Source organism: Vicugna pacos, chromosome 22, assembly GCF_048564905.1.
Source record: "Vicugna pacos chromosome 22, VicPac4, whole genome shotgun sequence".
Taxonomy (NCBI): domain Eukaryota; kingdom Metazoa; phylum Chordata; class Mammalia; order Artiodactyla; family Camelidae; genus Vicugna; species Vicugna pacos.
In genome coordinates, this window is record NC_133008.1 from 7389750 (window position 1) to 7400633 (window position 10884).

The 10884-nt window shown below is 56.4% G+C and overlaps 1 protein-coding gene across 1 annotated transcript; it reads left to right on the forward strand.

Annotated features, from left to right (window-relative positions):
• Positions 1-10581, forward strand: GRM6 (glutamate metabotropic receptor 6). Its single transcript, XM_031689275.2, has 11 exons — positions 1-44; positions 365-859; positions 1963-2179; positions 2415-2550; positions 3205-3359; positions 4455-4595; positions 4698-4898; positions 6674-6819; positions 6910-7533; positions 9359-9670; positions 10384-10581. The coding sequence occupies exons 2-11, from the start codon at positions 377-379 to the stop codon at positions 10579-10581; spliced, it is 2613 nt and encodes an 870-aa protein (XP_031545135.2). The 5' UTR covers positions 1-44; positions 365-376.
• Positions 10582-10884: the final 303 nt, after the last annotated feature.

The window sequence follows — 10884 nt, forward strand, 5'->3', positions numbered from 1 at the left end:
GCATCTGTCACTGCCCTGTCCTGGACCGACAGCGGCTGGCGCAGGTGAGTGTGGCCACAAATGATGCCCAGGTGTGCACTGAGGGTGCGCCTGGAGGAAGCGAGGCCCGGGGCTGTCGGGGAGGGGAGGGAGCAGGACTGGAGCGGCGGAGACAGCGGTCGGGCAGGGGGGCCCGGGTGATGGGGCTCAGAAGGTGGCAGAGCCAGGCGGCCTGGGAAGGCTGGCTGAGTTGACACCCCCCTCCATCTCTTCTCCAGCTGGCACGGCCCACGTTTATTCATTGCTCGCCTGCGCTCTCCCCGAGCCTCGGGGGCTTCCTCCGCCAGGAGCTCAGCGCGTGCTCCGGCCCCGCTCTCCCCCGCAGCCCCGCGGGCCGATGGCGGGGCTGCCGGCGCTGCTGGCGCCGCTGCTGGCGCTGGCGCAGGCGGGCGTGGCGGGCGGCGCGGGCTCGGTGCGCCTGGCGGGCGGCCTGACGCTGGGCGGCCTGTTCCCGGTGCACGCGCGGGGCGCGGCGGGCCGGGCGTGCGGGCCGCTGAAGAAGGAGCAGGGCGTGCACCGGCTCGAGGCCATGCTGTACGCGCTGGACCGCGTGAACGCCGACCCCGCGCTGCTGCCCGGCGTGCGCCTGGGCGCGCGGCTGCTCGACACCTGCTCGCGGGACACGTACGCGCTGGAGCAGGCGCTGAGCTTCGTGCAGGCGCTGATCCGCGGCCGCGGCGACGGCGACGAGGCGGCCGTGCGCTGTCCCGGAGGCGCCCCGCCGCTGCGCGCCGCGCCCCCCGAGCGCGTGGTGGCCGTCGTGGGAGCCTCGGCCAGCTCCGTCTCCATCATGGTCGCCAACGTGCTGCGCCTGTTTGCGGTGAGGGCTCGAGGTCCGGAGTCTCTCTCCGGCCCTCCTTGCCCGGGGGGTGGCCGAGGTCTGGTCTCCCGGGAAGAGTCACACTAATTCACAAGGAAACCCTGTCCCCTGCGCCAGACGCAAGTCTGTCTGGGACGGTTGTTCTGAAGATTAAAGTGTCTCTCTCGAGCCCCCGGTCTTCCTGTCCCTCTGTCTCTCTCTGTTCCCCCTTCCTCCTTCCCTCTTTCCTTCTGCTGGTCCCCTCCCCTTTCCATAACGTCTCATGCTCCACCCTTTCTCTCTGCGTCCCGCTTCAAACCTCCCTAACCCCCCAAGACCAGCTCCAGCCAGGTTCTTCCAGAACCTCCGCCCTCTCTGATTTTCACCTCAGCTCCCACTTGCTCCCCAAAGGGAGCAAGGCGGTGAGCGTGTCTTTCTTTAACCCGAGGGATTCACCCCTGTTCTCTGCTAGCCTCTCTCTTCTTGGCTTTTCTGCCGCCATTCTCCGCTCTTCTTTCCCACTTACTGCCCCCAGCCCCACCCCACCCGCTTCTCCTGGATCAGCTCAGCCGTAATCCCCGCTGTTAATCACTCTAATGCACACAGATAAACCCAGTTCCGAACAAGACCTTACTTTTGGCCAGACACAGCCTTCCATCAAACATCCCCTCCCCTGCTCCCCTGCCTGCTCTGCCCCTGCAGGGGCTGCCACCCACCTGCACGGACCACCCCTTTGTGTGAATGAGGGAAACGCGTCTTCCCCTGGGGCTGACAGTTGTCCCTTTTCCCAGGCAGATGCAGCCTATGCCTAGCGGCTGCATTGGCCACAATCTGGACGGGAACCCCCACTTCCCTACTGCCTGGGACATGCCCATGCAACCGCATGTGGTGGTCCGGCCCTCTCCTCTAGACCCTCCTACCTCCTGTATTCTGTCAGACCCATTCACAAAATGCAGATCCTTCTCCACACCTTCCAGCTTCTCCACCTGGCTGTTTTAGCTTGCCCCCAGTACCATAACTCCAAACTTCCATGCTCCCCACCCTGAGTCCTGGGTTCTCACTACCTTCCCTCCCTGGGGTCACTGACCCTCCATCCACAGCCCAGGTGTCCTTCCCCACTCCAGATACCCCAGATCAGCTACGCTTCCACAGCCCCTGAGCTCAGCGACTCCACACGCTACGACTTCTTCTCCCGCGTGGTGCCACCTGACTCCTACCAGGCCCAGGCCATGGTGGACATCGTGCGGGCACTGGGATGGAACTACGTGTCCACACTGGCCTCAGAGGGCAACTATGGCGAGAGCGGGGTGGAGGCCTTTGTGCAGATCTCCCGAGAGGCTGGTGAGCTGGGGGCAGGGGGTTCTGAGGCATGAAGGAGCCTACAGAGGGGCCATCAGACAGGGCATAGCTGTGAGATGGGACACTGGGTCCATGAGGGGGAGCCTGCATGGTGCCTGCTGTGGGCTGGTGCCCTTTTCCTTTGGAGGACTCAGCCCCTGCCACAGTCATGCGCGGTGGCGGCCCCGGTGGGTGAATGGGTGGGACCAGAGCTGACTTTGACATCTCCGACACCCAGGGGGGGTCTGTATTGCTCAGTCCATCAAGATTCCCAGGGAACCGAAGCCTGGAGAATTCAATAAAGTAATCAGGAGACTCATGGAGACACCCAACGCCCGGGGCATCATTATCTTTGCCAACGAGGATGATATCAGGTGGGATGGATGGCGCGATCAGTCACCATGTTCTTCAGAAGCTCTCCTTGAAGGCCCCACCGCCTCTTCTCACACATTCCAGCCACGTCAGTTCTCCTTTTCTCCCTTTCCCTCTTTCAGCCGCCCCCCATATTCCTGCCCCTACACACCTTTCCCACTACCATCTGTCTGGGGCCCCCAGAAGTGAACCAGGCCTAGTCTGGGTGGAGATGCTCCAAGCCTAGCCAGGGAAACACACAAGAATACATATCTGCTTTTATCATTCCCAGTGGGGGAGAGACTGGCTGGCACAGTAAGTGCAGGAAATGAGCTGTCAGGGAAGGACTCCCAGTGGCAGGAGGGTGTCAGCCGGAGGCCACAGACCCTGGCCTGAGCTCTAGCAAGAGAAGGGAGTCCCTTGCTCCAGGCAGCAGGAAGTGGCTACAGTACACAGAACAAGAGGGCGGGACTGGGGTGGGAGCCTGGCTGGATCCTTTACTACTTGAGAAACTCAGGGCGAGTGTCCTTAACACCCCACATCCTTCTTTTCCTGATAAATAAGGGTCTGATGAATGATGCGGAATGGGGTAGATGGAGAGAGAAAACTGAGAAGTGATCAGAGCTAAGTTGGAGGAGGATCTCAGCGCTTACTCACTCCCGCGCTGTTCTTACCAGGAGGGTCCTGGAGGCTGCACGCCAGGCCAACCTGACCGGTCACTTCCTGTGGGTTGGCTCAGACAGCTGGGGAGCCAAGATCTCACCTGTCCTGAACCTGGAGGATGTGGCCGTGGGGGCTATCACCATCCTGCCCAAAAGGGCCTCCATCGATGGTGAGGATGGGAATGCCCTCCCCCACTGCATCTCCCACCCATGCTTGTCCTTCCCCACAATCCCCTCTTGAAGGTGCGCATTTCCCCCTTTTGTAAAATTGCACCATGATCCAGGTCCCTTCTAGGATTCCCAGATTCTAGAATTCTGAGATTCTGTGATTCCACCCCTCCAAGCAGTGTTTGAATGAGTTGGCAAATGAGGAAATGCACATCCCACTGTACAAGGTGGAGAATTATTAGGTTTTGTTGGTTTGTTTAGTTTTGTTTTAATGCAATGCCTGTATTCCTGGTTCTGGCAGAGGTATTGTAATTTGAGGGTAGGTGTGAGAAGAAGAGAAACCATGGATGTGGGACATAATGTCCTGCTGATCAAATGATGAAGCCTACCTTTCCTCCCCTCCTCCACCATCCTGCCTGTGAATATGTGGAAAAATGCAGGAAAGATGTTCACTTTAGAACAGGATTGCTTGTTTTCCCAAAGGCTAGACTGAAGGCTCCTTGATAAGGTGTTTCAGGGCTGTTTTACAAAGCAAACACTTTTAAAGGCTAAGCCCTGACCCCCAGGGGCTCCAGCCTTTTGGGGGTGTACACCCACCCTCATACTCTTTCTTTCCCTTAGAATGCATTCAGTTGCAGGCGACAAACTAGACTGGGAGTGGTTCTAACAATCAAAGCATTTCATCACAATAAAAGAGGTCTGAAAGTAGGGGTGACTTCATGTTTGAGGCAGTGAGTGAATGACATTCTCAGAGCCCTGAGCTCTGTCCCCACTTCTGTTCCACCATCCTCTGTGGTTGTTATATGTCTTCATGATTGTGGTATCTTATTGACAAAGTGGCTGCTGAAGCTCCACCCATTACATCTTCACAGCAGCATTCTAACCAGGAAAGAAGGGGCAGCATAAAAAAGTCTTTCATGTGGTGAGGCTCTGAGTTTGCATCCGGATGCAAATTTACCCTGGAACCCTTTCACCGGCCAGGCCAGAACTTGGTCACATGGACACCCCCAGCTACAAAGTGAGCAAGTGGTGATGGGATACAGGTGGTGAGCTGTTGCTGGCTCAGATGGTTGTCACCCACCCTCCCTCTCTTGCAGGGTTTGACCAGTACTTCATGACTCGCTCCCTGGAGAATAATCGCCGGAACATCTGGTTTGCCGAGTTCTGGGAAGAGAATTTTAACTGCAAACTGACCAGCTCAGGTACCCAGTCAGACGATTCCACCCGCAAATGCACAGGTGAGAGCTGTCCAGGGTGACGGGGGTGGCGAAGGAGAAGGTGGGAGGCCAGGTCGGGCACCTGGGGGCCAGTCGCACTTCCTCTGGGCATCCCTAGGACAGGCGAGGAACGCATCGGCCGGGACTCTGCCTACGAGCAGGAGGGGAAGGTACAGTTTGTGATCGATGCTGTGTACGCCATTGCCCACGCCCTGCACAGCATGCACCAGGCTCTCTGCCCTGGGCACACAGGCCTGTGCCCAGCCATGGAGCCCACCGACGGGCGGACGCTGCTGCAGTATATTCGAGCCGTACGTTTCAATGGTGAGTGGGAGCCAGAGCCCTGAAGTGAATGAGGGGAAGCCTGCTGGGATGGGGTTCTTGGGACCTGGGATGACTCAGGATGGAAGGGATGGCAAAGGAGAAGGGTATAGTGCGGAAGCCCTGGCCTGAGAGCTGAAGACTCAAGCCACGTTCTGGGAACCAGTTTTTAACACTCTTTCCCCAGGCTTCAGCTCCCCCTGCCCCAGCCTGCAAATTCCAGGTGTCAGGGAACTTCTCTGTGACCCCTTCTGCCTGGGACCCTCAGAGGGTCACACACAACTCTCCCCTGCATCGCAGAGTTTGGAGGCGTCTGGTCTCTCGGGGCATGCTTGGATCACAGCACAGATTGTGCAAAGGCACTGTGGACATGCTGCACACTCTGAGTCTCAGGCTTCCAAGTGTCTCCCCAGCCAGGCCCTGGGCTCTGTGAGGCATGAGTCTTTCCCCCTGGTACCAGCGGAGGACCTGGCAGGGCTCAGCATGAGGGCTTCTGAAAAGGCCCAGATGGACTCAGCTGTGCTACGGTTTGTGGAGAGAGATACATTTGTGTTCAGTTACGATCCTTTAGAAAATTAAAAATTCTGCTCTTCCACCAAATATTGAGCACCTTTTCTCTGCCAAGCTCTCTGCTAAATAGTGTGACTTAATATCACTCCAGAACAGCTCTTCAAGCTGGCAGAGCAAGCTTCTAAAAGAAAGCAAGCTGATGGTTCAGACTGATAGCTTTGTACAAGCTTGAACTCTTCCTCTGCCTGGACAGTTACGCTCTTCCTTATTTTTTTTTAAACTGCGGTAACTATACACATAGCATAATACTTACTAGCTTAACTGTTCTTTAAGTGAACAGTTTAGTGGTGTACAGTGTTGTGCAGCCAATGGCTAGAACTCTGCATTGTCCAAACTGAAACTCTGTACCCATTAAACAATTACTCCCCCTTCCCCTTCCCCCAGCCCCTGGCAGCCACCTTCTGTCTCTATGAATCTGACTACTCTCTATGAGTGGAATCACACGGCATTTGTCCTTTTGTGACTGGCTTATTTCACTTAACGCAAAGTTCTCCAGGTTCATCCACGTTGTCAAATGTGTCAGAATTTCCTTCCTTTTCAAGGCGGAATAATATTCTGTTGTACATATACACCACATTTTGCTTATCCATCCATCCGCTGATAGACACGAGTTTCATCCATGTTTAAGCTATCGCGAATAACGCTGTTGTGAACATAAACGTACAAATATCTCTTTGAGTCGCTGCTTTCGTTTCCTTTGGGGATATACCTGAAGTGGAGATACTGGGTCGTGTGCTGATTCTGTGTTTAATTTCTTGAGGAACCGCCATATTATTTTCCGTAGTGACTGCATCATGTTACATTCCCATCAGCAAAATACAGGGTTTCAAGGTCTCCATACCCTTGCCAACACTTATTTTCTGTTGATTTTGACAGTGGCCATCTTAGGTGGTTGTGAGGAGGTGTAGGGTTTGTATTTTTGAGGGGAAGGGAATTAGGTTTATTTATTTATTTTTTAATGGAGGCACTGGGAATTGAACCCAGGACCTTGTGCATGCTAAGCACGGGCTCTACCTCTGAGCTCTACCCTCCCCCCTCTACCCACTGTGGTTTTGATTTGCATTTCCCTGATGATCCCTGACGCTCAGCACCGTTTCACATGCTTGCTAAGTAAGCTCTCCCTTTGTCCTGGCTTGGCTGTGGCCTCTGCAGGAGGCTGGCTTTGATGGGCTGGAGAACCAGCTGAGGATGACAGGCTCTCCTTCCAGGCAGTGCAGGAACCCCTGTGATGTTCAATGAGAACGGGGACGCACCCGGGCGATACGACATCTTCCAGTACCAGGCGACCAATGGCAGTGCGGGCAGTGGCGGCTACCAGGCCGTGGGCCAGTGGGCGGAGACCCTCAGGCTGGATGTGAGTGGCGCGCGCTGAGCCCCGGGCGCAGGCAGGCGGGCCCACCTGCCCGGAGGCCGGAGTCACAGGTGCCTGTGTCCTCTGTCCCAGGTGGAAGCCCTGCAGTGGTCGGGAGACCTCCGCGAGGTGCCTGCGTCTCAGTGCAGCCTCCCCTGTGGGCCGGGTGAGCGGAAAAAGATGGTGAAGGGCGTCCCCTGCTGTTGGCACTGCGAGGCCTGTGACGGGTACCGCTTCCAGGTGGACGAGTTCACGTGCGAGGCCTGCCCGGGGCACATGAGGCCCACGCGCAACCACACGGGCTGCCGCCCCACACCCGTGGTCCGCCTGTCCTGGTCCTCGCCCTGGGCGGCCCCGCCCCTCCTCCTGGCCGTGCTGGGCATCCTGGCCACCACCACGGTGGTGGCCACCTTCGTGCGACACAACAACACGCCTATCGTCAGGGCCTCTGGCCGCGAGCTCAGCTACGTCCTCCTCACCGGCATCTTCCTCATCTACGCCATCACCTTCCTCATGGTGGCCGAGCCCGGGGCGGCTGTCTGCGCCTGCCGCAGGCTCTTCCTCGGCCTGGGTACCACCCTCAGCTACTCCGCCTTGCTCACCAAGACCAACCGCATCTACCGCATCTTTGAGCAAGGGAAGCGCTCGGTCACGCCCCCGCCCTTCATCAGCCCCACCTCGCAGCTCGTCATCACCTTCAGCCTGACCTCCGTGCAGGTGGGTCCTCGGGCTCCAAGTGAGTGACGGGGTGGGCGGATCAGAATGGAGCCGGGGGAGGTGGGTGGTGGGCACTGAGCCCCACTTTAAAAATCAGTCACTCTTTTCTATTTTGGCCTCTATGTTAAAAAAAAATAGAGGGGAGGGTAATAGCTCAATGGTAGAGCACGTGCTTAGCATGCACAAGGTCCTGGGTTCAATCCCCAGTACCTCCATTAAAACAACTAACTAAATAAATAAAATATTTTAAAATGAATAAATAAAAACAAATTGCCCCAGGAGATAGGGTGCTACTGTTCTTTGTAACTAGAACTCATTTAACAGCCGCTGTTTCTCCTGCTTCGTCCTTGAAGGAAAATGGGTCAGTTAGGTGGGGAGTGCAAGCAAACATCCAGTGATGTTTTTGATATAAAACAGTGAAATTATTTTCATAAACTGAACATGCTCTTGCACAATTTGGCTCCCATTTAAAAATAGGGCAAAGAGAGAATCTAATGAATTTTTCCCAAGCAGAGCATCTGTTTCCGTAAAGGGAGTTCCTGCTGCCCTGTCCCTGGATAACCTGGACAAATGGCATAGGCTGTAATGACGTTCCTGTGGACCAGGGTGTCCGGTCCCTTGGATGGCCAGAATTTCATGCTGTAGGTGCAGCCAAAGCAGAATTCCTTCAGGGTGTTCTCTGAGATAGTCACATTGCATCACTGGAGATGGCTCCCAGGGTCTGGAAAGCACTGGGTGTTCTCTGTGCAAATGGTACTAAGAGACAGGTGTGTGCGACATTGTGCGACACTGTATGACACTGCAGGGCCAGCCCCGTTCTCAGGGCCGGGTGGAGGGCCTGTGCCCAGCCCAGCTGGACACAGCTCACTCTCCACTCCAGGCAAGCCCTTCTTCCTACCCAGCTCTGCATATAACACGGTCATTCCCACCCACAGGCCTCGGTCCACGCAATTCTCCACGACCGGAAGGTGCCGCCATCTTCCTGCACGGGGCAGGGCCTGAGCTCCCCTGCCAGGGCCAGAATCCCAGTGCCCAGCCCATGCTCAGGAGGCACCTTGCTGCTTCCTGCCTGAAACCCCCACGGTGCCCCTCGCCCCGGGATAGAGATGCTTAGACTCCATTCAGTGCCCCTGGCTCACCTGTGGCCTCCCCACGTTATACCTCCCTGTCTAGACACCCCAGACCTTTTCAAAGAGGCACACCTTCAACTTCACAAGGTTATTTAGCAACATGATGGATGTGAAATGTTCACCAATTCTCTGGACCTGGGAAAAGAAGGGGGTCCTCAGGAACTAAGTTTGCTATTGCTAGAGTGGATCAAGCTAGTGTTTCCACACGGACAGAATGGACATGGTACTGGCTCCTTGGAGGGCTGTGAGAAGGAACGTCTTGGCTGGGCCTGGTTCTTAATCCCTGGGGCATGCACTGATTCCTCCTGCAAGCTGGCACTGTGTCCTCACAACAGAGGGTTCCCAGGAGGTGGAGAAGATGTTTAGGGTCACAATTCCAAAGCCTCTTCCTGCAGGCCCTGCACCTTGCAGGGCTCAGTAAATAGCACTGGCAATGGTTGAAATAGAGACAGAGGACATCCAGAGGACCCTGGCCCAGCCAGCACATACCTCTGCTGCAGTCCCTTCTCTCCACCTGCCCGTGTCACAGGCCTTTGCCCAGGCAGTCCCCTCCTGGACAGCCTGCCCCTCTCCATGGTGGCTCTCAGGTCTGAGCATCCCACTCACTAGGCCAGGAGCCTCCATGTGACCCTAATCTCCCAGAAACCTCGGTCAGGGGTGAGTGTGGGCAGGTCCCCAATACTGTGCTCCTGCAGGTGGTGGGAGTGATGGCATGGTTGGGGGCCCAGCCCCCACACAGCGTGATCGACTACGAAGAGCAGCGGACGGTGGACCCGGAGCAGGCCAGAGGGGTGCTCAAGTGCGACATGTCGGATCTGTCCCTCATCGGCTGCCTGGGCTACAGCCTGCTGCTCATGGTCACGTGCACGGTGTACGCCATCAAGGCCCGTGGCGTGCCCGAGACCTTCAACGAGGCCAAGCCCATTGGCTTCACCATGTACACCACGTGCATCATCTGGCTGGCCTTTGTGCCCATCTTCTTTGGCACCGCCCAGTCAGCTGAAAAGGTAATCTGGGGTCCCCCATCAGTTTTACCACCTTGTTTGCTTCCTGCCTGTGCACAGAAGGGCTCAGTTGTTCCAAGAGCTGGACCACCACATGAATGATTGCTCGGCTGGCTGGTTCATTCATGCACTTAAACACCTGTCCACTCACTTGTCTGTCCAAGCTCCCTCTGCTTGTTCACTTAGTCATTCCCTCTTCCTTTGTTCATTCATGCTTCTAAACCATCAGTTAACTTGTTTTTATTCAATCAGTACTTTATGTCTGCCAACCCATTAATCTTTCAGTCCATGTGTGTGACCATCATGCAATCATTTATTCGTGTGGAACATTTCTTTATTCGCCCTGTCATCCTTTTGTTTGCCCACTTGCTCCTTTACTCAGTCTTGGTTCGTCCAACCATTTATACACTGGAGAATATGGTCATTCATTCATTACCATGCTCTAGCCCTTTTTAGGCATATGGACCATTTCGCTCTCTGTGAATGAACCTCTCTTGGTCACTTGCCCACTCAGTCCTGTGTCACTCAGCCTCCTTCCTGCCTATACCAGAGCCACACCATGACCGCCACTTCTTCATCATGCCACAGGGCCTTTGCTTCTGCAGATGTCCCATTCACATGACAGAAACAGCCTCCCCTCCAGGCTGGGGTGGAGGGGGTGGAGGGTGGGAGAGGGCTGGGCTGAGTCCCACCTGGTCCCTTCCTCCACTGCTTAGATCTACATCCAAACCACCACGCTGACCGTGTCCTTAAGCCTGAGCGCGTCGGTGTCCCTCGGCATGCTCTACGTACCCAAAACCTACGTCATCCTGTTCCACCCGGAGCAGAACGTGCAGAAGCGGAAGCGGAGCCTCAAGGCCACCTCCACCGCGGCGGCCCCACCCAAGGGAGAGGACGCAGAGGCCCCCAAGTAGCTAGTTGGCGGGGGGTGAATGGGACGATTGCTCCCCTTCCTCTGCTGTTTCCTTTCCCTCACTTCGTGGTGGAAGCTGCGAAGACCCAGGTCTGCAGTGAGCCACGGGGGAGGGGTCTGGGGCGGGGCGGGGCGGGGCCCACAGAGGCCACGCCCAGCAGGGTGGCGCTGGCCTTCCGAAAGGCCTGGGCTCACCCGCCACGTCTAAGCCCTGTTGTCCTGTACGTGTTGGCTTCGTTGTCCTCACTGCAAACCAGACACAACACTCGTGATGGGAAACGGCCACCGAGAGTCCCTGCTCTGG

Excerpts from the sequence above, each read along its gene's own strand:
- GRM6 (XM_031689275.2), top strand. The coding sequence starts at position 377 with ATGGCGGGGCTGCCGGCGCTGCTGGCGCCGCTGCTGGCGCTGGCGCAG. Across the intron at positions 6,820-6,909 it reads CGGAGACCCTCAGGCTGGAT|GTGGAAGCCCTGCAGTGGTC; the intron begins GTGAGTGGCGCG and ends CCTCTGTCCCAG. Across the intron at positions 9,671-10,383 it reads CCGCCCAGTCAGCTGAAAAG|ATCTACATCCAAACCACCAC; the intron begins GTAATCTGGGGT and ends TCCACTGCTTAG.